Genomic DNA, 26,496 nt, shown 5'->3' with positions numbered 1-26,496 from the left:
GAGGGAGAGGGACTGGGGCAGCTGAACCCCTGGAGCTGGGCATGCGGGGGGCTTCCCCGATGCGTGCACAGACACCCCCCCACGTGCAAGGCAGCCTGTTCGAGTCAGCCTGGCTCCCCCCTCCCACATATGGTCTCCGCCTGCCTGCCTCCACCTGGCTGCCTCAAGGAGGCGTACCTGTGCAGGCAGGAGGTCAGGCCAGATTACTGGTCCTTTCTGGCTTTACAAATCTATACGCATCTATGGGACTGGGCCAAGTAGCTGACACGATGCCGCGCAGTCCACTCGGGGAGGCGCCCGGAACACCTCCGAGCTCAGGGAGAGACAGCCAGGCGCGTCACAGAGAGGAAAACATCTTTATTTCTTGAAATCAGCAAGTGACAGTGTGTCAAAAATAAAGGCAAGGTCTGCTGCTCCACGGCAACCCCCTGATAAATAATAGACCAATAATATTACAGCATTAGCTTCCTTGCTGCTCACTGTCTGTCATCCCGAAGGATCCCAAAGTGCTTCTCAAACTTGGCAGATAGCTTCACGCAGGTACAAGCCAGGAGTTACTTCACCCGTTACCGGAATGCAGCCACCTCTGGGTAACACACATCAACTGTTCCATAGCTGCACAGAACTTGGAGTGGGAAGGGAAGGGGAAGGCCCATACCCAGTTGAAACCACAGGAGGAAGTTAGGGATGTGGAACTGAATTAACTGAACTGGAATTTAGCCAGGAGATGAAGAATGACACCTAACTTCTATATAGCACTTCCCATTAGTAGATCTCAAAGCTCTTTACCCTATTTTACAGGTGGGGAAACTGAGGTACCAACCAGGGAAGTGACTTGCCTATAGAGCCCAGGTCTCCTGAGTCCCGGTCCAGTGCTCCATCTACTAGGCCAGTGCTCTAGCTACTAGTCCACACTGCCTCATAGGCTGCTACCTTTAAGGGCCATAGGATTTTTTAATGACCACAAGTGTTCAGGGCCTGGTTTGTACCATAAAGGTGGATAATCTAGAACAGAAGTGATTCTTTTACAATACAAATAAAATAGCTTCAAATGTCTTTCAAGTGCCAGCGAGCCCTTAAAGCGCAGCGATGGCCTTTGCTCGGGGTTGAGGGGTGGCGTTCCAGACAGCACAATAGCCACTGACGCTAGCACTGCAAAGGGAAGCGCGCAGGGTCTCCATCAGCTCCCAGCCGTCTCATTTCATTTCTAGGAAATTCACGTAGTCCCTGACCCATCTGGTGTCTGGGTTGGCGCAAACTTGTTTGTTCTTTCTGGTGACAAAGCTGTGTGAAACAAGAGAGACCAGGGGCTTAGAACACTGACGGGGGGATGGAATTTGCTGTTGTAATAAACCGGGCCTGGTGGGTCTGGGGCCATGGGACGATCACTTTGTTCACTGCCATGGCTCCCTGTTTAGGACCATTCAAAGGGGAGAATAGCCTCAGCCCAGACTCCCAAGCCTACGAATCCAGGCCTCACGCTACCTGACTGCACCCGGACCTATTAAACCACGTGAGGGCCTGGAGAACCTCAGAGAAACACCTAAATGACCAGCTGCTCACTGATCCCATCAGTGGGAATGAGACTGGAAACCGTGGCTTGTATCAGTTCAGCCTAGTTTTCTGCCTATTGCACCCCTCAGTGGACAGGCGTCCCCACCCGGACGCAGCAACAGCTGCCATTTGGTGCATTTGGCTGCAGGATGCTGCAGAGGGGAGTCACACACCGTGCTCTCCCCCACGGGCTCTGTCTAGACTAGGGAAATGCAGTGTGTGGAGTAACTGAGTCCCATGTTTCTGTGCAAAATTTAGCACCTTGCGCAGCTGTGTTTAGATTGTTTAGAGTGTCTGGGTCAACCCTAGCGAGGGCTTGTTTACACAGAAAGTTAGTTGTCCCCTGTCATTTTCCCAGTATAACTGCTGCGTGGACACTAATTCCAGTTTAGCTTAAGTCCATGTCGACACAGACAGCGCTGCAGTGGTACCGAGCGGGCGGAAGACGCTACGTCGGCCGGAGAAGCGCTCCCGCCGACAGCGCTGTGCGCACGAGCGCTTATGTCGGTGTAACGTATGTCACTAGAGGAGTGGAATATTCACACCCCTGCGTGACGTACATTTTGCCGACCTAGGCTGCAGTGTAGACATAGCCTTAATCCACTCCAAAGCAATGTAAGTGGCCCCAGAAACCACTGACATTAAACACGGTTGCCTTTGTCTACACTAGGTGCGAAATGGTGTTTAAAACATATCACATTAGCTAGTTTTCCTAGGGTTTGTCTACACGGGAAGGCTTTACCAGTTAGACCCATATAGTTATCCTAGTATAACCACCGCTCCCCATGTGGATACTCCTACCCCAGCATCAGAGTGGCCCTTTTCCAGTTTATCTTAAACCCCTTCCCAAGCAACATAATCTACATTGAAAAAGCCTCTTACACCAGAATAAGAGCGTCCACACAGGGAGTTATACTGGGATAGTTACAGTGGTTTAAATTCACATCATTGCTTATACTAGTAGAATTGGCCCATGTAGACAAGTCCCTAACCTAGCACAGCCCGAGGGGATTGTGGAGAGAGTAAAGGCTGACAGAGATCTCTGCCCAGACCTCCCCCAGTACTTACACTACAGCTGGCTGAGAGCACTTTCCACTGGTGTAGAAATACTCCTTCAGGTGGCTCTTGGGCAGCTTCCGGGTGGTGTAGCTGAAGCAGCACACGGTCGTGTCAGAACCGTCTGAAAGAGATTGAAAAGTGGGACGTGAGTGTCAGTTATTCCTCCAGGAGGCACGGCCTGGACAGTGACAGTCGCCCCCTGCGCTAACAATCTGAGGCTTTTCCTCCTTAACGAGTCTGGAGACCTCGTCGGATTTGTTTCCATTCGACGCGCAGCGACGGGCTCTGATTATCTCTGTGAGGAAGTGACAGCATCACACTGAATTGCGAGCAAGTGAGAGGGGAAGGGGTCCTGGCCAAAGCCTTTACAGGTCTGGGTTTATTTTCATTAACCTCCCTTTAGCCCCAACACCTAATGAACACTAGTGACAAAGGACATCTTTGGTAAAGATTCAACACCCATTCGTCCCATCCCTTTATTAAGGTGAGAGCTCACAGACACCTTCTCCAGGCGCCCTCTCAAAGCCCTCCAGCGAAACCTGGGACGATCTGACTTGATAATCCCAATATTTCTAAGGTAAAAACCAGCAAGAAGGAGAAACTTAAAAGCAGCCCTTCCAGATGGCTTCCCTCTATCCCAAAAAGCAGAAGAGGCCATAAAGCCCTGTTGTATTAAATCCTGACAGGTCACCTTTAAAGGCTGAGCTGCAACATTGCCACCTTTCAGCAGAAGACCCTGCAAGGACAGAGAGACGCTGGACTCACGTGGGGCACAGGAGGCCTGCGAGCAGAAGGCAGCGATGAGGAGAACGGCGAGGGCAGCCACGGAGACCTTCATGTTGCTGTCGGGTGAGGGATGAACCACAGGAGCAGAGCAGAGACTCTTTCTAACCTCTGATACCGACCCCCGGGACAAGCCCCTGTTTTTATAGGGGAGCAGTGAGGTTTCCGGCTTGTTCCATGACACCAGCTGCATGTCACCGGTCACTGTGGTGAAGGAGTGTCAGCAGCTCCGCCTCACCTCAGGATATACAAGAATAGTCCTCGCAGCGAGCTGAGGTCACTTTCAACACAGCAGCAGGAGGGACGCTGAGGGGGAAGGATATGAAGTAATCACTGCATGTATCACCACAGGTCCTGCATTGAGCATACCTTAAAACAGAAGAGCCACTCCTTAAGAACATAAGAACGGCCATACTGGTCAGACCAAAGGTCCATCTAGCCCAGTATACTGTCTGCCGACAGTGGCCAATGCCAGGTGCCGCAGAGGGAATGAACAGAACAGGCAATCACCAAGTGATCCATCCCCTGTTGCCCATTCCCAGCTTCTGGCAAACAGAGGCTAGGGACACCATCCCTGCCCATCCTGGCTCATAGCCATTGATGGACCTATCCTCCATGAATTTATCTAGTTCTTTTTTGAACCCTGTTATATTCTCAGCCTTCACAACATCCCCTGGCAAAAGCTCTCAGAGTTGGTCAGTGCGTAAGCGGGGGAATGGTCCCGCTGTTGCGGGGAACTTTCCTGGTTTATGCACTACCTCGGTGAAGTGGGCTAGCGAAAGGATCTGAGTCCTCGCTCCCACTTCCTTCACCCAGAGGCCTGCGTGACCTCAAGGACTCTCTTTCTACTCTCGTGTGTGGCAGAGTCCTCGTAACCCGACAAGGCTGGGCCCAGGATTCCTGGGGGGCTCGACCCCCATCCCTGCTGTGGTCACTTAGGTCAGGGGCTAGGGTGTCCCCACTCCGGGGTGCTCTCTCTGCACTGGATGCTTCCCTCACCCACTGATCATTACATACAGTTCAAAGCAAATACAATTTATTAAACAGCCATCAATTTAAAAAAAATAAGGAAAAAATCAGAAAGGTGAAAGGAAATCCCGTCACCCCGCTCTGTGGCACGGCCGGCGTCTCTGGAACGTCCGGGCAGGTCACAGCCTGTCCCTCACCCGGCCCAGGCCCCTGCCCAGGCCCCGGCTGTGCTGCAGAGACGCTGCGGGTCGGACACTTGCTCGGGCGGTGGCCACACGCTCTCAGGCTCTAGGTGGCAGGACCCTTCTTTCCAGCATCGCCCCCGCCCCGTCAGGGTTACGATCCCCCTCCAAGTCGGGCCTGCAGAGCCCCTGTGCTGGGCCCACTGCCCAGGTCCCCCTCCTCTCCCCAGCTGCTCACCGCACCCAGCTCCGGACGGCTCCAGCCCCAGCCCCAGCTCCAGCCCCAGCTCCACTCGGCCTCAGCACGGCTGCTGCTGCTGCTCTGCCTCCAGCTCCCTGGGCTGCGTCTCTGGCCCCCGGCTCTGTGGCTGCAGTTCTGCCCCCACCGCCAGTCTGCTCTGCCGGCTGCTTCTGTGACTGGTCCCAACTCTGACCTGCTCCCTGGGCTGCGTCTCTGGCCCCTCTGGCTGGCCCGGTTCTGCTCCCCAGCTCAGCTCGGGCCCCTGCTCTCTCCTTAGCTCGGCCCCACTCAGTCTGACCCAGGCAATTCACATGGATGATGGGACCCCCACAGCCTCCTGACGCCCTGATTAGCCTGGTCCCCCGTCAATCAGGTGTTGGCCTCTCCCCATTGTCCCTGGGGACTGTCAGTCTCAGGGTCCTGATTTCCCATTGACCCTTCCCCTTTTGGTACTGGGAGCTAGCCACCAAAAACCCCTCTGAGTTTTAGTAAGGGGCCAACAGTCCCCTTACAAGTGCAGCACAAAGTGGCCAAGGGCGACCTCAAGCACAACGCTCCCTTCTAGACAAACAGACAGAGTCCCAGCGCCCGGGGGTCTTAGAGTGCCGGGAGGGGAGGGGGAGAAATCAAGGCCAAGGGACTATTTTTCACATGGTGTTTTCTAAGTAAGTATCCTGAGCTCCAGGTCACAGAGACTCCCCCCGAGACAGGAAAAGCTTGGGCCAAATCTCTGCTGGTGTAAGCTGGCAGTGCTCGGGTGCAGTCAATGGAGCCGTGCCAAGTCACAGTAGCAGAGACTTTGGCCTCTTGCATCTCTCCACTGGGGCAGTGAAGGGCCCAGGAAAGTCATTCGGAGGTCGAGCGAGTGAGCAATGAGCAGTAACTAACAATCCTAGGTAACCACCAGGGATGGCTAGAGAGGGCAAGCTGGAAAATGCATTTGCCAGACTAACTGCTGGAACGTCCCCTGGACCAAGCTGGCTCATGCTCCATTGCCTTCTTCACTCTCTGCCGTCTGATTTCATTTCATCCTCCCCACTCCCCACGAAGGCCCAAGATTAAATGCTCTTCTACAGAGCCTCATTCGGAGACCCATGTCTGCATGAGCCTCTCATTTCTACAGCGCAATCTTAGCAGCCACTGGAAATCTTTGCACATTGGTTCTCATTCCTGCTAGATATTTTTGGAATAGCCAATATTATTTTTGTCCGGAAACTAGGACTTGTCTACCTGGAGACTAACACCTTTAGTTCTGCCAGTGCCAAACTGATCTGATTAAATTGCTGCACATTTGTGTGGACACTCTTACCTCAGTTTCATAGAATCATAGAACCATAGGGTTAGAACCATCTAGTCTAACCCCTGCCAAGCGCCAGGATTCGTCGTGTCTGAACATCCAAGACAGAGGCCTCTCCAGCCTCTTCTGGAGTTTACAAGTGGCTTATTTTGATTTAGCTTAAGTTGATCAGAAACATTGGCCTTGTTTTAGCTGTATTAAGACACATGTAGTTCAAATGAACCAAGCTTAACATCTGACTCACATCACTCTGTGGAATTAACCAGTCCTTATTCTTTATCACTCCACCAATTTTTGTCTCATCTGCAAACTTTACAAGCAAAGATTGCATACATTTTTCCAGATCACTGGTGAAGATACTGAATAGCATTGGGCCCAGAGCATATCCCTGTGGGTCCCCAATGGATACATCCGTAATGATTCCCTATTTTAAATTATTTTTTGTGCTCTTATCAGTTAACCAGTTTTTAATGTGCTAAACTGATCTTGTTGGGTGATCATTTTTTAATCAGATTGTTGTGCAATACTAAATCAAATGCCGTACAGAAGTCTAAGTCTATTATGCCAACACAATTATGTTAATCAGCCAAACTTATAAACCCCATCAAAAAACAATATATAGTTTGTTTGACAAGACCTATTTCCCATAAAAAATAATGTTAATTGGTGTAATTACACTGCCATCCTTATGTTACTTACTGATTGCTACCCATCTCAGCCATTCCTTATTTTCCGCCTGGATCAATGTCAAGCTAATCAGCCTATAGTTACATGTCATTCCCTTTACCTTTTCTGCATCATTACTGACAACTTAATGATCTATATTTAGCAGACGGATACCACTGCTAGGTTCTCTTTTGTTCCTGGTGTATTTAAAAATTCCTTCTTATTGTCCTTAACTCTACTGGCCATAGATTTTTCACAGATACCTTTAGCTTGTCTTCATTTCATGACAGCTAATTTATAACCATTACTAAAAAAACTTCCATTTGTGCATATATATAATTGCTACTTTCACTTTCTTTCTTAATCAGGCTGGTTTAACGGGCAGTCTTTCGAAATTGCAGATTTGTGGGTTGTTTGATAGTACTTTACTAGATGCTCATTCACCTTGTTTTGTTTAAATATTTCCTCCCTCTCAAGTTTGCTCCAGATCATTTTCAGCTTCAGGACTGTATTCTGATTGTACATAGCCAGTGTAATTAGGTCACGATCACTTGTACCTAGAACAGGCAATCACTAATATTTAGTTCAGTCATTAGAATCATAGAATCTCAGGGTTGGAAGGGACCTCAGGAGGTATCTAGTCCAACCCCCTGCTCAAAGCAGGACCATCCCCAACTAAATCATCCCAGCCAGGGCTTTGTCAAGCCGGGACTTAAAAACCTCTAAGGATGGAGATTCTACCACCTCCCTAGGTAACCCATTCCAGTGCTTCGCCACCCTCCTAGTGAAATAGTGTTTCCTAATATCCAACCTGGACCTCCCCCACTGCAATTTGAGACCATTGCTCCTTGTTCTGTCATTACTTTATCTGTGTCACAACAAGGTTTCAGAGACTTGCCCCAGCTATGGTGTAATACTTCTTGTGGTCAGAAATTATTGATGGTAATTTTCTGATTCTCCAAGACATTTTACTAGTGGCAGCATGAAACCTCCAGCATAATAATGGTTTTGCTTCCTGCACATTTCCGATAGACATTAAGAGCATGGGCAGCGGGTGAACCGCTGGCTGGGTGAGGCTAACCCCCGCCAGCCCTGCCCCCCGCCTCAGGACCCACCCCTCTTCCCCCGCCAGAGCCCCCCTCCCTGCAGCTGCCAGTCCCCCCCCCCCCCCGAACGCCAGGTGGCACAGCCCCACCTGGGTCCCCCAGTGCTGGGCAGCCCCAACCACCCCAAGTCCTGGCCGCCCTAGCCCCAGTCCCTGAAGAGAAGCAGCCTGCCTGGGCTGGGGTCAAGGGCAAGCAGGGGTTCGGGGAGGAGCATGGATGGGGCCATGCCCGGCTGTTTGGGGAGGCCCAGCCTTCCCCAGCCTATGCGATGCGCTGCCCATGATTAAGAGCTGTTTGCCCTGTTCGCTAGTCTGATTGGACGGTCTGTAACAGACACTTCCACCCTTTCTCTTGCCAACAGCTGTGGTCCATCTGCATTCCACAGCCTGCATTGCTAAACAGAAAAGCAGATGATGGTAGTAATGTAGACTACTCCTCCCCTGTCTTTCTTCCCACTCCGTCTTTCCTAAATAGAGTCCATGTGAATCCTCCCGCCAGGTTTCTGTAATGCCAGTTTCGAATTCCTCTCTATTATCTGGGCAATGAAAGAATCATAGAATCATAGAATCTCGGGGTTGGAAGGGACCGCAGGAGGTATCTAGTCCAACCCCCTGCTCAAAGCAGGACCAACCCCAACTAAATCATCCCAGCCAGGGCTTTGTCAAGCTGGGCCTTAAAAACCTCTAAGGAAGGAGATTCCACCACCTCCCTAGGTAATCCATTCCACCCTCCTAGTGAAATAGTGTTTCCTAATATCCAACCTAGACTTCCCCCACTGTAACTCCCCCAAAGCATTCCCTCCTTCTATTTCCTTGGACACCTTGAGCTTTTACAGTCATGGTAACCTTGAGTCAGAGATACACCTTTCTCTATCTGCACTGCGTTTACTCCCTTAGCACCCTCCCCTTTGGGTAGCTGCCCCGAAGTAGTCTAAGTAGTCTGTCATCCGGAGATAGGCTCCCCGTCTGTGATAGGCATCATCCAAACCGCAATTTGGAAACTGGGGCAAGTTTGTGCCTAGCCAAAGACCTTGATTTTGGAGTGGAAGCTATTTCTACCTCTTCCTTGTCTATATTCTAAACGGGGTCACGGCTCGGGTGTAAGGTAGGCAGCCACAGTCTAGTCATTGTCCCCAAGATTTTCCAGACTGATCGGCGACTCTGGGTGCCGCCGTTTGTTTTGTTTTTTGGGGAGGAGGGAGCCCAGTTTGAGTCACTTCAAAAGGGAGCCGGATTTTCGAAAGGCGGGAGCTCACCGCTTGCTGAAAAAAAGCCCCATCTAAGGTGTCTGAGGTTGGGAACCCACTTGTCATTTGGAAAAAGCTAAGCAACACAGCTCATGTCGCAAACAGTCACAGAAAATTATGTGGGGCCAACCCACAGGGTAAAAAAAAAAAGGCTCCAAAAATTGGCTGAATAAATATGAGTATCAAATAAGTGCTAGGAAGTCACCTAGCACAGAGCGACAGCATGGTTGAGTGGACAGTGGGCTCGGCATCAGGAGACCCGGGTTCTAGTTCCTACTGGGTAACCTTGGGCATGTCTATGCCTCAGTTTCCTCATTATCTGCCTTATCTATTTAGACTGTTTGCCCTTCACAGCAGGGACTGTGTCTCTCAGTGGGGTCATTTGTGTAAAATACAATAATCATCTTGCTGTGGAAAGAATTATTCACTTCTCTCCAGCTGGTCATCACGCAAGAGGCTGAGGTGCAGGAGGGGGAAGTATGAAACCTTCTGTCTGTGGTTCCCCAGTTCTATTAAGATGCTGAAAATAAATGAGCAGGAGTGGAATAAATAAATGAGAGGACTGGGGGACGGGAGGATGTAAACCCAGCAGGCTGTTTATAGCCATCTCACCTCTGAGCTGTCAGGCCCTGCTCCAGCAGAGTGAGAAACCCACTCCTACCACATAGCTCGTTAATGCAGAGAAGATGAAAGATATGGAAAATTAGAGCAATAACAGAGGTTTGGCCTGACCTCAAAAACTTGCTTATGAAGAAGGCGAACGGCTTGCCCTGGGGTGGGTCGGATTTGCCCAGACAAGGCCGGGCAGTTAGCATCAGGTGCACGGAGACCAACACTGAGCACGCAGGAGAGCTGGAAGAGAGAGAAAGGACAGTAACAGAGGTCACTCACTGCTAGGTGCCCAGTCCTGGCGTTGCTGCTCTCTCCCTGGGCTAGCCCCTGCTGATCACTCTAGTAACTTGACCCCCAAGCTGGGTCACTGTCTTTTCTCCACCCCTTCCACAGACCCCATTGGCCCCCACTAGAAGTCCACAAACCAGAAACAAAAATCCTGTCCCCGGCTTTCTTCCTCAGCCACGTTTCAGCTCTGCCTGGTGCGCCCTTCCTGGGCTCTATGACCTGGGCAAGGGGCTTGGACACCCTGCCTGTGGGCCAGTCCGGAACCCCCCTCTGCTCTGGGTTCCAGCCCAGGACCCTGCACCTAACAAGCCAGGTCTGCTCCTTTACCTGTGCCGTGGTTTTCCCTGGGCCACTTCCTACTTCTCTTCTCAAGTTCCCCCTAGGGAGTCTCCTAGTCCCTCCCACACCTTCCTGCCTGGAGAGCGTTTCTTCCTCCCCCTCTTCCCTACAGCTTCCTTCCCTGCTTTGACCTTTTGTCCTTGCTAACTCAGGGCCCCACCGGAGTCTTGTGCTCCCTGGAGTCTCTGCAGCCATAGCTGATTTCTCCCAGGTGGGGCAGCTTGTCTTAGCCTCGGGCTCTCCAGGCCGGGGTGGGGTAAGTCGCCCTGTTACAGATGGTTTCTGGGCACAGCACGCTGCTCTTTGGCGCCCGGTTTGCATGAGAGCCCAAACCCAATTGCACGGTGGTGTGGGCTGGCTGCAGAGTGGAGAGCAAGGGGAATTCTTACCGTTCAGGGAGCGGAGAGGGAAACTCCCCAGAGCAGATGCTGGGGAGAGCCCTCCACTGGAAACAGACATGACACAATATCCTGGCCTGGGAACAAGCATGAGGAACGCTCCCAGAAATTGAAAGTGAACTGCTGATTCCCTGCCTGACTAGACTAGAGAGTGGGCTGGCCGTGCTCCAAAACACCGGCGAAAGGGAAACCGCTATTGGCCACGAGCTAGCAAGGAGCAAAGCGAAACAAGGATCCTCGGCCAGCAGAAATTGTCACCATCACCCTGCAGGCAGAGCAGCTATGACGACTTGCACCAGCCCAGGCTCTGCCCTCGAACGTGGAACAGGATCTGGGCTAGACCTACTACTTGTCGATCGGGCCTGATCCTGATCTCAGTTACACCGGGGGAAAGCCAGCAGGAACGCCGCTGAAGTCAGTAGGCACAAAGAGTTTTAGCCCCACTGCAGTGAAGTTACTCCTGATTTACACCAGAGTTAGCAGGAAAAGACTCAAGCCCCGAACGTCTGTAGCGGTCAGGTTAAAAGGGAACTTCTGCCAAATGCAGTCCCTCTAAGCCAGTGGCTCTCACCCTGCCCAGACTGTTGTACCCCTTTCAGGAGTCTCATTGGTCTGGTGGACCCCCAAGCTTCACCTCATTTAAAGACGACTTGCTTACAAAATCAGACATAAAAGTACAAAAGTGTCACAGCCACACTAGTACTGACCAATTGCCGACTTTCTCATTCTTACCCTATACTTCTAAAATAAGTCAGCTGGACTATCAATATGGTACTTACATTGCAGTGGTTAGTATAGAAAGCTGTAGAAACAAGTCATTGTATGAAATTTTAGTTTGCACTGACTTTGCTAGTGCTTTTTCTGGAGCCTGTTGTAAAACTAGGCAAATCTCTAGATGAACTGATGTACCCCTGGAAGAGCTCTGCGTACCCCCGGGGCACATGTACCCCTGGCTGAGATCCACTGCTCTAATACCCAGCCGGAATTAGCCGAAAGTCCTGGGCCATAGCATTGTACTAAAATACAAAATGGGGAAGAACTGGGTAGACATCAGTACCGTGAAACAGATCTGGAGATTCTAGTGGGTAGGAGTCAACCGTGCGATGCTGTTATGAAACAGGCAAATGTCATTCTGGGGTGTGTTAGGGGGCTTATCCCTTCACCCTCTCACTTCCCTGGTCCTTCTTGCATGAATAGAGAGCAACAATACCCGAAGTCCGAAGGTACAAACAATTCGATGTTTATGGGGGTGAACTTCCAGCAAGCATGATTCCAGTTTCCTTCCTCAGTGTCCCCCTTCCCAGCTCTGACGCCACAGAGCCTTGCCTGTGTCCCTGTTCCCATTCCCCCCCCTTAGCGAAACATGATTCCAATTCCAATTCCCCCATCCCCACTCCCTGTTCCCATTCCCCCCCCACACTTCCTGATTGACTGCAGACTATATAGTAAAACTTGAGTTCTACTTAGCTATCCCTTAACCAATCATTTTACTGAAATTTACCTAACCAATCCTAACATATTGTAACATGATTAGCTAACCAATTATATCCCACCACCTTAATTAGTTTACACCTAGCAAAATTAATTATACAGCAGACAGAAACAGTCACAGAACCAGACAGAGACCATGCAAATAAACATACAAAACAATACAGAAGTGAGTTCTTGCCAGACAGAAAACTATCAAACTAAATTTCCTTTGTTCCATTCTATATGCATCCGAAGAAGTGGGCTGTAGTCCACGAAAGCTTATGCTCTAATAAATTTGTTAGTCTCTAAGGTGCCACAAGTCCTCCTGTTCTTCTTTTTACATCTTCGAGGCTTTTCCCTTTCTCTGGAGGTGATAGATCAGATCACCTTCCTAAGAGCCCCAGATTGCCTGATTTCCATGTGACTAGTTTGGGATGTGAGGATGTGACCCTACACTTCCCAACTTACGGCTGCCTTTGCTGCTTAGCCTAAGAACCAGGCCTCAGACTGTCACAGTGAGAGAAGACCCTTACACAGACAGACGGTGATTTTGATTCTTTCTTTTATACCTCTATAACTAGCTAAGTGATAAGAATACACCTAAATTCTTAAAGTATAGGCCTTTACAAACAGGCCTGAATATCTATATCCTAACAGGGTGTATTAATGGAAGGCAATTGTTCCGCTCTACTCGGCACTGGGCAGGCCTCTGCTGGAGCCCTCTGTCCAGTTCTGGGTACCGCGCTTTAGGAAAGATGTGAACAAATGGGAGAGAATCCCTGAGAGCAATAAAAAGGATCAAAGGGTCAGAGAACCTGGCCGATGAAGAAAGGTTAAATAAACTGGCCATGTTTAGTCTGGAGAGGAGAAGGCTGAGGGGGACCTGATAACAGCCCTCAAAGATGTTAAGGGCCGTTCTAAAGAGGCTGGTGATCGGTTCGCCAATGGGCTTTTTTACTGTCAGGCCAGCAGTGAGGTTACGCTATAGAACGGAGCAGGTCCACTGGGAAATCAGGGATTTCTCCTCTGGGTGCCAATGGAAGCAAGCCTGCCCCAGGCGCAAACAAAGCCCCACTGATGTCTGGCCCCATCTCCTCGTTGCACCATCTCGTCCTGTGGCTCAGAGGCAGGACCGGGGACACCAGGGAAATGGAGCAGAGAGGGGGAAAGCCCTGCTGGGTTTAGCAGAGTGTGGGCTGGAAACATAGGAGGAAGAATGACTAGCTAGCCTGGCTATTTATAGTGGTGTCAGTACAGAGGGGATGGAAACAGCCCAGAAGGGAAACCACAGAGCTCCCCCTGAGAGTCTGAAACAGAGCCCAAGTCGAGAGCTCTCAGCGCTTTTTCAGCAATGCCTTTTAACTCACTGAGTCCTGGCTTTAGTCATCTCCACGGGCCTTGCCAGACTGCACCTGCCTCTTCCCTCTCTGGCTTCCCCACTCCCTTTAGCACTGTTGTTTCTAGGGCAGGGGTTCTCAAACTGGGGTCGCGACCTCTCAGGGGGTCACGAGGTCATTACCTGGGGGGTCACGAGCTGTCGGGGGGGTACTCAGAGGCTGGCTGTGTGAAAGGGGTCACCAACAGAAAAAGTTTGCGAACCACTTTTCGAAGGGTTTCAGCAGCCCAGACGCTTCCATCATCACACTTTGCCCTCGCTAGCACCTTCCATCCAAAGAGCTGCAAGCACCTCGCAGATATTCGTCAATTCCCACACATGCTCCTGCCCCGACAGCGCGAGGATGGACCTCTCACGGAGGTGAAGGGGCATGATGGCTGGGCAAGCCTAGAGCCCTGACTGCCTGGATAACAAAGACCATTGCAAAGTCTGATAGCTTGGGAATAGGGGAGGAATAATCATTTATAGTTAGATCATTTCGATTTTAAATGATTTAGAACCTAGCTCTGTGTCTGAGCAGAACTCGGCACAACAGGGCCTTGCTCTCAACTGGGGCCTCTAGGAGATATCGTCATTCAAATAATAAATATCCTCACGCTACAGATTGGAAACTGAGGCACAGAGAGGACAAGTGACCTGCTCAGGAATGTGCTACAGAGCAGACGCATGAACGCAATTCGTAGCCTTCCAGGACAGGCTTTACCAATGTCAATGTACAGCAGGCCCCAGTCTCTGGGACTAGCTGCAATCCCAAACCATGCACAAATGTGCACGCTTTAGAAGAGGTTATTGGTCGTGTGTATCTAAGCAAATAATGTATGACTCTGTTTCTGTGGCCTGCATCTTTAATTCTCTAAGGATAATGTAATGTCCCTTTAGCTCAGTGCAGACTGTTGCACAGACGATACACACACTGCACTAAGTATCAGAGTGATAGCCGTGTTAGTCTGTAGTCACAAAAACAACGAGGAGTCCTTGTGGCACCTTAGAGACTAACACATTTATTTGGGCCTAAGCTTTCGTGGGCTAGAACCCACTTCATCAGATGCATGGAGTGAAAGATACAGTAGCAGGTATAAATAAACAGCACATGAAAAGATGGGAGCTGTCTTACCAAGTGGGGGATCAGTGCTAACGAGCCAATTCAATTAAGGTGGAAGTGGGCTATTCTCAACAGAAGGGAGGAAAAATCACTTTCATAGTGCTAATGAGTTCAATGTAATCAAGGTGGCCAAAGATGTACTAAGTATCAGAGGCGTAGCCATGTCAGTCTGTATCCACAAAAACAACAAAGAGTCCGGTGGCACCTTAAAGACTAACAGATTTATTTGGGCATCAGCTTTTGTGGGTAAAAAACCCACTTCTTCAGATGCACACACTGTACTCTTTCTCTTGTAAAGACTTCACTTTTTTATGTTCTCGTTTCTCTTACTTTAAATCCAATTAATTCAGACTGAAAGCATCTTTTTGCTTTTCGTGTGTGGGAGATACCTGACAGTCTGCACATACCACCCCAGAAGTGCTTATTTTACAGTAAGTGTCATCCGTAAGAACAGCTGACAGGAACGCTGGTTTGAAAATAGGGTGTGTGTGGAAAAAGCATGTCAGTTCTTGGTCTTTAAATGAAAAGTTGAACATTTCTGTGGACAGCAGACACTTTCTGCAAAATGAGTTTAATCAAAAACCCATTGTCCATCCAAAAAACAGTTTGGATGGAAAACGTCTGCCCCGCCCTAGACAACAGGGTGCAATAAAAGGTTTTGCTGGCAGATTTTCCAAGAATAAACTTGTCATAACTTCCTTCTGTACTTGACATTGGTTGGAAGTTTAGCTTCACTGTCCTTGGTTTTCTCACTGAGACCTCTGGTGGAAGGAGAGTCGGCAACCGCCTGCCTCGGAGTTTGTCACTCTGGGTTAGGTTATGGGAGAGGTTGTCAAATAAGGATTATAACAAGCAGCCTAATTCTATGGTAAAACAGTCAGGTTCTCCGGCTTACTGGGGTGAAGAACACCATAGAAATCGCAATTGGAGACGGTCAAAAGTTTTCTGTGGAAATTGGTTTTGGATGAAAAGTTGGGTTTTCAACAGAATGAATTTTTTTGTGGAAAATTCCAACTTTTCATCAAAAAAATGAAAACTGAAACGGTTTAGGTCCAAACCCCCCAAAATGTCAAGTTTGGGCCAAACACTTTTTGAATTTTGGCTTTTCAACAAGCCAAGGAAAAAACCAGCACTACATTTTCCAGCCAGCTGTAATGGCTACAAATAAACCATGAAAAGGAAAGTCCCTGCTTCTGCAGAGATTCCCTAACTTCTTCAGTGCAGGGTCTTCACGGCCGCACGTCTCAGGTCTGCCACCGTGCTCCTGCAGAGCGAGCACTGTCTGCCACAGGACGCTTTGCATGAAGCTCTTGTGCTCATAGGATGCAGCAGGCAAAGGTTTAACCCAAAGGGCCCAGTTCCTCTGGCTTGGCCAGGGTACGTGTCCCTTGGCCAGGAGGTGGCATTTCAAGAATACACTAGTTTCTTCACGATTTTAGCAGCATCCAAACCAGACCTTTCCGTGTGCTGACCCAGCCTGGCACCGATATCTCCAGGGTCAGTTTATCACCAGAGTCTCTACACTGACTCTTTAACTCTGAAATGTAAAGGGGTCCCAGTTCAGGGCCCACCTTTAAGACCAGATCTGTGCAACCTCCCAATCCTGGGCTGCTCTGGGGGCTGGAGCGGCCCCCGGTGTAACACAGACAATCCCTGGTCCCTGTCTATGTGTCAGCCTCCTCCTTGGGCTGCCGTAGGGATTTCAGCACTGCCAGGTTCTCCAGGGTGCTGTACGCTGTGGCCCCACCCACACCCTGCCTCCCCAATCCCAGCTTTGCCCCTGACACGCCCTGGGCACCAGGTTTAGGAGTAAGGATCTCACCCAAATAGCTTTGGGGCAGGGGCTGTATGTACGTACAGCGCCTAGCGCCATGGGGCCCAAGCTAGCTGTGAGGTGTAGGCATCATGGCAATAAACATGCTAAACAATAATGTTCGGGGTTGGGTTAAACCTCATTTAGACTGCTGGGGCTGACGGGCACCACTCATTGAAGATAGCTGTGAGAGAGTTAAAAAGCCCCCCACATAAAACACAGGCGTATGCAAGTTCACCTAGGAATTAGAACTACGTGGGCAAAGAGCTTCGCTGAGTGTTGTTTGCGGGGGGGGGGGGGGGGGGGGCGGGCGAAAGCCAAGCAGACAGTATGTTACAGTAACCAAAGTGCTGGCAATCTGGCCCTGGGAGAAAGCTTTTGGGGTGCACAGTGCTGTCTGGAAAGGCAGGCTTGGAACAGCGAGAAAAGGGACTGAACCCTGTGGTTTGATTCCTGCTGTGTTCAGGGAAGCAGTAAATGATGTATAACTTTTATAAATAAACAGGATTGCATCAAAAAAAATACCTGACTGTATCATCAGTTTCTCCACCCGACTGGAACAACCCACAACGCCCCGAGTTTGGCTAACCCCTTGGGTCAAAAGGGGTAGCAGTACTAGTACTCAGTGGGACTTGGTGCACTCTAGGTGGGTCGTTCAACCCAGCACAGGGGGCCTGCACTAGCCCAAGTGAACTCGGCGGGGGTCAGCGGTGGGATTGAGGGGAGAATTAGGCTCTTCATGTGAATGTGGGTTGAATTTCCCCCTCAAGGACAGCAGGACTCCTCCAGAACAGCCGGGGGCTGGAGTTGGCCAATTATCCCGCCACAAGCTTCAGAAATGAAACCAAAACCAGAAATGCTTGCGCTAGCAAAAAATGTGAAACAAACGATCTGGGTTTTCTGGATGTCTGATTGTCCTGGGCTCCTGGCCAGGGAGACTCCCACGCAGAAGCAACAGAGAAACTGCAGCCTCTCCCAGTCTGTCTGTGTGGTCACCCAACTAGGCGAAGCTATGCCAGCCGGGAGGAGAGGCAGAGGCAAACCAAGGCACATGGGATCATTTTAAACTTTTAGAACTTTCTAGGGAAAACCCCCAAGTTTGTACCAGGAGCATAAATAATATAGACCATTGCTGAAGACATGCTGTTTACAATAATAAACTAGAGATTCCCAACTCAGTAACTTTTGCAAGTTTGCACACGCTACGCTTCCTCATTCTGCACCATTAGGACCAACTGCATTGTTATTAACAAGAACAAAAGAGATTACTTAACAATAGACTGTGTCACTTCAGAGAAGAATCACCTTTCCCTCTGCTTGGCTGTAAGTCCTGCTCCACTCTCGCTGTTCTTTGCATCTCTTTGGTTTGAAGTGCTCCTTGGATTCGATGTTCCTGTGGCTGTACCTCTTCCACCAAGTTTATCCACGAGCAGGGTTTTTACACCTACTGGGCCCTCACTTGTCCATTAGGTGCCTTTGAACTGTATTCGGTCAATAGATGTTCAAACAGCCATTCTCTCTGTTCATAACTCTCTGTAGGTCCTTTGTGGGGGGGCTTCTTGTTTACCATTTCCAGAATCTGTTTGCAGCTAACACAAGGTTTTGATCAATTCCATTTGCAATTATATTTTCTTTCCTGTGGTACTTTCTCTCCATTACATCTGTAGGTTTTATTTCCCTCTACTTGATCAAGGTTTTGATCAATTATATTGCAATTATATTTTCTTTCCCTTGGTACTTTCTCTCCATTACATCTGTAGGTTTTATTTCAATCTACTTCCCTTCTCTAATAGCATCTGCCCCTTGGGATGGATCCCAAGTCCCCTCTCCAGCTCGGGCTGCCCTCTCATTGGCTGTCTCTCCCCAGGACAGCATTGTCCTCTCCTCCAATTTGACCCTATATCATCTCCAATCCACCTCTCACCTTCTGTCCTCCACTGAAATCACTGTCACCAAAGTCTCTTGTGACCCTCTCCTGTCCAAAGATCAAAACCAGCCCTCCATGAACATAATTTGTTGGGGAAGAGTCAACATGTTTTTTTTGCCTCACCAATCTACTAAAATGCTTTGAGGGGGGTGGACAAGGGGGATCCAGTGGATATAATGTATTTAGATTTTCAGAAAACCTTTGACAAGGTCCCTCACTAAAGGCTCTTACGCAAAGTAAGCTGTCATGGGATAAGAGGGAAGGTTCTCTCATGGATCGGTAACTGGTTAAAAGATAGGAAACAAAGGGTAGGAATAAATGGTCAGTTTTCAGAATGGAGAGAGGTAAATAGTGGTGTCCCCCAGGGGTCTGTACTGGGCCCAGTCCTATTCAACATATTCAGAAATGATCTGGAAAAAGGGTAAACAGTGAGGTGGCAAAATTTGCAGATGATACAAAACTACTCAAAATAGTTAGGTCCCAGGTAGATTGCGAAGAGCTACAAAGGGTGACTAGACAACAAAATGGCAGATGAAATTCAATGTTGATAAATGCAAAGTAATGCACATTGGAAAACATAATCCCAACTATACATATAAAATGATGGGGTCTAAATTAGCTGTTACCACTCAGGAAAGAGATCTTGGAGTCATTGTGGATAGTTCTCTGAAACCATCCACTCAGTGTGCAGCGGCAGTCAAAAAAGCAAACAGAATGTTGGGAAGCATTAAGAAAGGGATAGATAATGAGACAGAAATTATCATATTGCCTCTATATAAATCCATGGTACACCCACATCTTGAATACTGCATGCAGATGTGGTTGCCCCATCTCAAAAAAGATACATTGGACTTGGAAAAGGTTCAGAAAAGGACAACAAAAATGATTAGTGGTATGGAACAGCTGCCATATGAGGAGAGATTAATAAGACTGGGACTTTTCAGTATGAAAAAGAGATGACTAAGGGAGGATATGATAGAGGTCTATAAAATCATGACTGGTGTGGAGAAAGTAAATAAGGAAGCGTTGTTTACTCCTTCTCATAACACAGGAACTAGGGGCCACCAAATGAAATTAATAGGCCGCAGGTTTAAAACAAACAAGAGGAAGTATTTTTTCACACAAAACCCAGTCAGCCTGTGGAACTCCTTGCCACAGGATGTTGTGAAGGCCAACACTATAACAGGGCTAAAAAAAGAATGAGATAAATTCATGGAGGATAAAACAGGAGTACTTGTGGCACCTTAGAGACTAACAAACCTGTTCATGCTCTCTGTATGTGTGTATATATATCTCCTCAATATATGTTCCACTCTATATGCATCCGAAGAAGTGGGCAGTAGCCCACGAAGTCTTATGCTCTAATAAATTTGTTAGTCTCTAAGGTGCCACAAGTACTCTTGTTCTTTTTGCGGCTACAGACTAACACGGCTGCTACTCTGAAACCTGTCATGGAGGATAGGTCCATCAATGGCTATTAGCCAGGATGGGCAGGGATGGTGTCCCTAGCCTCTGTTTGCCAGAAGCTGGGAATGGGTGACCAGGAATGGATCACTTGATGATTCCCTGTTCTGTTCATTCCCTCTGGGGCACCTGGGCTAGATGGACCTTTGGTCTGACCAGTATGGCCGTTCTTATATTTAGCTTTCTTCATCTGTCAGCCACCTTTGACACCATCAGACACATTCTTCTTCTTGAAATCTTGTCCCTCCTGGGCTGCCATAACGCTGTCTTCTCCTGGTTCTCCTCCTACCTCTCTAATCACTCCTTCAGCGTGTCCTCTGGAGGGTCCTTCTCATCCCCCTCCAGCTTTCTGTGGGGGTTCTACAGGGATCCATCCATGGTCCCTTTCTCTTCTCCCTCTAACACTTGTCTCTGGGCAATCTCCTTCACAAACATAAGTTCAGCAGTTGTCTCTGACAATGACTCACAGACCTACCTCTCTACTCCAGACCTGCCTCTTTCTGTCCACACTACAGTCTTGGCCTGTCTCTCTGACATCTCCTCATGGATGTCTAGCCGTCGGCTCAAGCTAAACATGGCTAAAGCAGAGTTCTCAATATCCCCCCACAAGCCCTCCCTCACTACCTTCCTTCTCTGTCACTGTGGACAATACCACACAAGCCATGACAATACTGGGTATCTGAGCATGCCCCTTTTACGAAACACGTTGGTAACGATGGAAACCAGAAAGTTCCTCTTCAGCAAAACCCTGCCCACGGCCGAGAGCAGAGAAGCACATATTATCCAGGTGAGGAGAGAAACAGAGGGGTGAAAGCCAGGGTCTGGATCTCAGGATGCTAAGACGCTACACCTAGAGCTGTGCGAATAACCGATTCTTCCATTCTCTGGCAACTTTGCAAAATTAAAGCAAAAATCATTTGGGATCCACCCAAAACTGACATTTTTTTGAAATTTTCAGCACATCTAAAAAGTTGGGAAAAAATTGTTTGGGGCAAAATGTTTCGCTTCCATTTTGAGCATTTTTAAGGTTTTCAATTTGTTTAATAAAATTGAAGGGAATTTCTGACAACAATTTGTTTTCAAACCGAAACACCGAGATGACTCATTTTGATAATGTTGAAACAAAACGTTTCAATGTTTTCAGACTTTTCCGGTTGGTTGGCCGGTTGGGTTTGGTTTCGACCAAACCAATTTGGTGACTTCGCTCTGGATTTGTGAGACATTTCAGTATCCCCGAGTCTGTATTTTTCACTGGAAAAAAGTTTTGGCTGAAAAATTACCCAAGGCCATGAGCAGGACTGGAGCGAATGACTTGAGGCTAGCAAGATACAAGCCCTTTACCTTGTGTGTGGCGACCTCCTTCAAGCTGTTTGGTCAGAACCTCCAGGAAAAGAATTCACATTCTCCTGTGCAGCTTTACCGGGCAATTTTCAGAGCGGTCTTCTGGAACGTGCAGCAGGGAACTGGCGCTAAGCACAGAGTACTCACGCAAACACATCCCGATATCAAGTGATACCAGAACATCCCAATATCAAGGATGGTACAAAAACATTCCCCACAGATAACAGGAACACATTGAGCCCTCCTAAAAGATAAGGTCAGGTGCTGAGTGTGTTTTGTGAGATGTCGAACCCCTTCATCTCCCAGGGAAGGGAATGGGAATTGGGGCCGCTATCACGTTGGGGCTGTAGATTGTACACCACACATGCTAGAGATAATACGAGTGATGGATCTATAGAGTAGGTGGGTATTTTATAAGAATCTATTTGAAATAATTGATTGAACCCAGTCCAGTCTGAAAATAAACATTTCACTTCTCTGCCCCGCCCCCCCAATTAGATTTTACATCTACTTTTAAGCCAATTTCTTTTCATTTAAAAAAAATAGAATTAAAACATTTTTCTCCTCCCCACAGCTCCACTGCGAGCCCAGGCCCTTCTGCTTTCCAGTGTTGTGCAATGTTTGAAACGAGAAGCTGGATATGAGTCAACAGTGTGCTCTTGTTGCCAAGAAGGCTAACGGCATTTTGGGCTGTATAAGTAGGGGCATTGCCAGCAGATCGAGGAACGCGATCGTTCCCCTTTATTCGACATTGGTGAGGCCTCATCTGGAGTACTGTGTCCAGTTTTGGGCCCTACACTACAAGAAGGATGTGGAAAAATTGGAAAGAGTCCAGCGGAGGGCAACAAAAATGATTAGGGGTCTGGAGCACATGACTTATGAGGAGAGGCTGAGGGAACTGGGATTGTTTAGTCTCCAGAAGAGAAGAATGAGGGGGGATTTGATAGCAGCCTTCAACTACCTGAAGGGGGGTTCCAAAGAGGATGGAGCTTGGCTGTTCTCAGTGGTGGCAGATGACAGAACAAGGAGCAATGGTCTCAAGTTGCAGTGGGGGAGGTCTAGGTTGGATATTAGGAAACACTATTTCACTAGGAGGGTGATGAAGCACTGGAATGCGTTACCTAGGGAGGTGGTGGAATCTCCTTCCTTGGAGGTTTTTAAGGCCCAGCTTGACAAAGCCCTGGCTGGGATGATTTAGTTGGGAATTGGTCCTGCTTTGAGCAGGGGGTTGGACTAGATGACCTCTTGAGGTCCCTTCCAACCCTGATATTCTATGATTCTATGATTCTAAACCGCACACAAGTGTGATCGGCGCAGTTTGCACTTCCACAAACGCTTATGACACATTTTCTTCGGTCTTTTCCTGTGATGTTGAAATCAAATTGAAGAGTAAGAACTTGGGGCCTTGGCCCTTCGGCCCCTCACACAAACTATTCCGGGATTTCCTCCATTGCGGCTACTGCTTCGCTTTTCCACAAATAGCACAATTGCACCATGTCGTCACCTCCTGAATGCGCTGGAATTTCCACAGTTTCTGGGGGTTCGCTCTCCTTTCGATTTCCAGTCTCCTATAAGAAGGGGGAGAGACCAGAGACTCAGCATCAGACAGCAAAGGGTTTGACGGACTCCCATCTCTGGCTCATCCCTACCCGACAGCAACATGAAGGTCTCCGTGGCTGCCCTCGCCGTTCTCCTCATCGCTGCCTTCTGCTCCCTGGCCTTCTCCGCGCCAAGTAAGTTCCGTGTCTATCTTCTCAGAGCCAATTTGGCCGTGTAGTGAAGGAAGAAGAACCCAGTTAGCTCTGCGCTAGCCAGCCATGGTGCGTCAGTGCTGTCACACCACCAGCAGCCCCTTTTCTGGGGCACTTCGGGGTGATGCAGGCTAGTTGTCTCTCTCCGGTAAAAGCCACATCTCTGCAGTGAGATGCACACCGCAGACAATGTGGGAGAGGGGCTGGTTGGCTTAGGGGCTTCCATCCCTAGGTTACCGGTTCAAATGCAGCCTCTACGGGACGTGACCAAGAGCCCTGCCCCTCTGGTGGCTGTCTGGGGAGCCAGGTGAAATGAGTCTGTGGTCTCACTCCTCAGAGATCGGGGTCCACATCACCAAAACTACCCTTGTGATGGGCATCATTTGGTACCCTGGCTGATGAGCCTAGCAGAGAGGCCACGGGGTATTCCGCTCACCCGCCAAGGGACTGTCCAAGTCAGGGTGGGCTGACAGAAGCTGGCATTGCTGCATCTGCTCTGTGAATAAACTGGCACTAAGGACCCAGTCCCGCCAGATACTGAGCATCCTCAGAGCGGACTGACTCCAGCGGGCCCAGAGAGCCCTGGCAAGGCTGAAAGTGGCGGCGTGGCTAGCGATTAGCTCATGGGATTGTGAGGCCGTTCCTGACTTCAGGTCCTGACTCTGCCATGGGCCTGCGCTGTAGCTGCAGACAGATCTCTGCCACTCTGTCCCTCAGTGATCCCCTCTGTGAAATAGGGAGCATAAATAATTCGCTGTCTGCAGATCGCTGCATACGTACTAACGCTCAGCCATCGTCATGTCTTGGCACCACTGAACTCCTAGACTAATTTAAAAAGCCCACTAATGCAAACCTCTCCCCTGGGACTCCGTTTGAACTCATCTCTGTCTTTTGCAGTTGGCTCTGACCCCCCGACTGCCTGCTGCTTCTCCTACACAGCCCGGCAGATCCCCCGCAGCTTCGTGAAGGATTATTACAGCACCAGCAGCATGTGCTCCCAGCCGGGCATAGTGTAAGTGCCAATGGCAGACACCTAGCGGCACTGACATGGGCTGGAGCGACCACCTGTGGTCCATTCCATTTCCTGGTATAGAGACGGACAGGCAGATACTGGGGAAAACGTAGCTGGGGGTCCAACACTTACAGGCCATTGCAGGAGCACAGACAATACCGAGTTGGACACTACTGGCCGGGGCGGGAAGGGGGGTGTCATGGTTTCCAACTACATGATAGGCTGGGGATGGGACCTGCCCACCCGAGCAGGGCTTAAATTCAGGAAATATTTTCAAACCTGCGGGGAGCTCCAGTGTGGTTCCCCCACACCCCGCAGGGCAGGGGGTGTGGTGTGCCCCACCACAGATCTAAAGCCCCCAGATCCCCCACCTCACAGCTGAAGACCAGAGCCCTGCCCCAACACCCTGCCGCATGGCAGAAGCCCCAAGCCCTCCCCCCACTTCAGCCCAGTGGCTGAAGCCCCTCCCCGCATACCCCACTGGGCCCTGAAGTTTTTTAGCATGTTGTGGGGAATGGGGGGGGGGGGCTCAGGGAAATAATCTATGAGAATTTAAGCCCTGCACCCAAGGCATAATGGTGTGAGGTGTGGCCAGGATGGAGGTTGGGAGAGGAAAGATCTCAAGGGGGCACCAGTGTGTGGAACAGGCAGCCCGGTGGCAGCCTCGGGACCATGAGGGGCTGATGGAGACTCCTTCAGGGAGCGAGAACAGACCTGACTAGACCTACTGGGATGAGGGTGCAGCGGATACCAGAAGGGGGTGGGCACTTGCAAGAAATATCCCCTCCTTTCCTCTGACTCTGTCCGTCTCTTTCCTGCCCCCAGGTTCACCACGAGGAAGGGCCGTGAGCTCTGTGCCAACCCCAGTGAATCCTGGGTTCAAGAGTACGTGAACGACTTGGAACTGAACTGAGAGGAGCAGGGGCCAGACTGGGCGATGCGCCGCCCCCGGCAGTGGGAGTGTAAACCCTCAAAGGACAGGCTGACGAGACAGAAACAGGAGCTGAATTTGCCCCAACCCCGGATAAAACCAAGAATTTGTAACTATCTTGTACTGCTATTTAAAATCCTGGATCGGTGTAATACCTACTAATTATACTGTTAATTATATTATTTATAGAACACTCGCTGTGAGCTGTGGGGGTGAGCGGCTGGGCCGTCTCTCTTCACGTCACAGACGCGCAGAAGATTGTTTAATATATTTGGTATTTAGCCCTGGCTGGGTCTGCTGTACTGCTGAACAGTGGCTGGGGTGGGGTTGACAGAACATGAAACATTGCTGTTATAGAATAAATATTTTTATATCAACCCCTTGGTTCTGTTTAAAGTGAATTCTGGCACTTTTCCTGAATAGCACTCATGTCACAAATCCAACACTCACCCATCCCGGCAAGGAAATAGCCCCCTCCGGCTGTCACGTCCTCACACACAAACACACCAGCGTCCATATCCCACCATCCCGGCACACACACACACACACGGCCTGGGCTATACAAGGGGTCAGGCTGAATGATCTGGCCTTAAACTCAATGAATCTGCTTAAACTTCATCAGCTGGGTGTTGTGTTTCACAAAACAAATAACAACGGGAGGGTGTGAATCCAGGTTACACTTTTTCTATGAAATACGCACACCCATATACACCAGCACACTCCTCAGTGACATACCTCTACGCACACACACCCCAGCCCTGAATAGAAATACAACTCACATACACACAGCTATTTACACCTCCCCGGCTCTCCACAACCCCCCAGAGTCACACGCACACCCAGCCCTGATACACATGTTCACCCACAAAGATGGACCGTGATGCATCCCACACGCACGGTTGCATGCACACATTCACTCCCAGAGACATGCCTGCATACAGATGCACCCGCTCCCAGACACAGCCATGTGCATACACACACTACCTCCAGATACACAGCTGCATTCATACACAGGTGCACGCACACTAACACTATGCAGCAAATAGGCACTGGAATACGCCCAGTAGGTCAGGCATTAAGTCCGTCCCTGGAGCCATTGAAGGATTGTTCCCTAGATTTCATTCCCTGCAGCCTTGTCCAGTGCAGTTTTAAATGTCCCAAGAGAGGGGGCTTGGACTGCCTGTGGGTCCCATCACCCCAGTGCACAGGAACGATTTGACAGGAAACAAGACAGTCCCTTGCTGGGTGGATTTGTTTTGCACCCGGCCAAATGCACAGGCCCATTGTGGGGGGAAAGCAAAGTCTGACAGCCCCAGTCCAGAAGTAGTGTCAACTCCTGGGGAGAAGCTCCAGGGAGCCGAGAACCGGGAGGTGCCTGGGAGAATACAAATGTCAAAGTACCAAGCCTTGCGCATAAAGAGATACAGGACAATGGGGCAAGGGGAGAGTATGAGATCTTGAGGGCTGGGGCAGTGTCGCCCTGCATGTGGGGCAGCGTGCGGCACACCGTGGGCACTGACAGGATACACCTGGGAATGATGAGCAGACT

General features: G+C 49.6%; 2 protein-coding genes across 3 annotated transcripts; one reads left to right on the top strand and one right to left on the bottom strand.

Moving 5' to 3' along the window:
- Positions 1–340: 340 nt before the first annotated feature.
- Positions 341–10,750, bottom strand: LOC101935919 (C-C motif chemokine 5-like). 2 transcript variants are annotated; one of them, XM_065572844.1, is made up of 5 exons: positions 10,732–10,750; positions 9,836–9,955; positions 3,379–3,702; positions 2,623–2,734; positions 341–1,284 (listed from the first exon to the last, which is right to left on the bottom strand). In XM_065572844.1, the coding sequence occupies exons 3-5, from the start codon at positions 3,587–3,589 to the stop codon at positions 1,197–1,199; spliced, it is 411 nt and encodes a 136-aa protein (XP_065428916.1). In that variant the 5' UTR covers positions 3,590–3,702; positions 9,836–9,955; positions 10,732–10,750; the 3' UTR covers positions 341–1,196. The 2 variants fall into 2 exon arrangements, with proteins under 2 accessions (XP_065428916.1, XP_065428914.1); XM_065572842.1 differs by lacking the exon at positions 10,732–10,750 and adding an exon at positions 10,331–10,457.
- Positions 10,751–22,023: 11,273 nt separating this feature from the next.
- On the top strand, positions 22,024–25,283 carry LOC101935650 (C-C motif chemokine 4-like). Its single transcript, XM_005294337.4, has 3 exons — positions 22,024–22,986; positions 23,902–24,016; positions 24,842–25,283. Exons 1-3 carry the CDS (start codon positions 22,914–22,916, stop codon positions 24,927–24,929), a joined length of 276 nt encoding a protein of 91 aa, XP_005294394.1. The 5' UTR covers positions 22,024–22,913; the 3' UTR covers positions 24,930–25,283.
- The last annotated feature ends 1,213 nt before the right edge of the window (positions 25,284–26,496 follow it).

The sequence above is a fragment of the Chrysemys picta genome, chromosome 19 (assembly GCF_011386835.1).
Source record: "Chrysemys picta bellii isolate R12L10 chromosome 19, ASM1138683v2, whole genome shotgun sequence".
Lineage (NCBI taxonomy): Eukaryota > Metazoa > Chordata > Testudines > Emydidae > Chrysemys > Chrysemys picta.
This window is presented reverse-complemented; position numbering and strand designations above follow the sequence as displayed.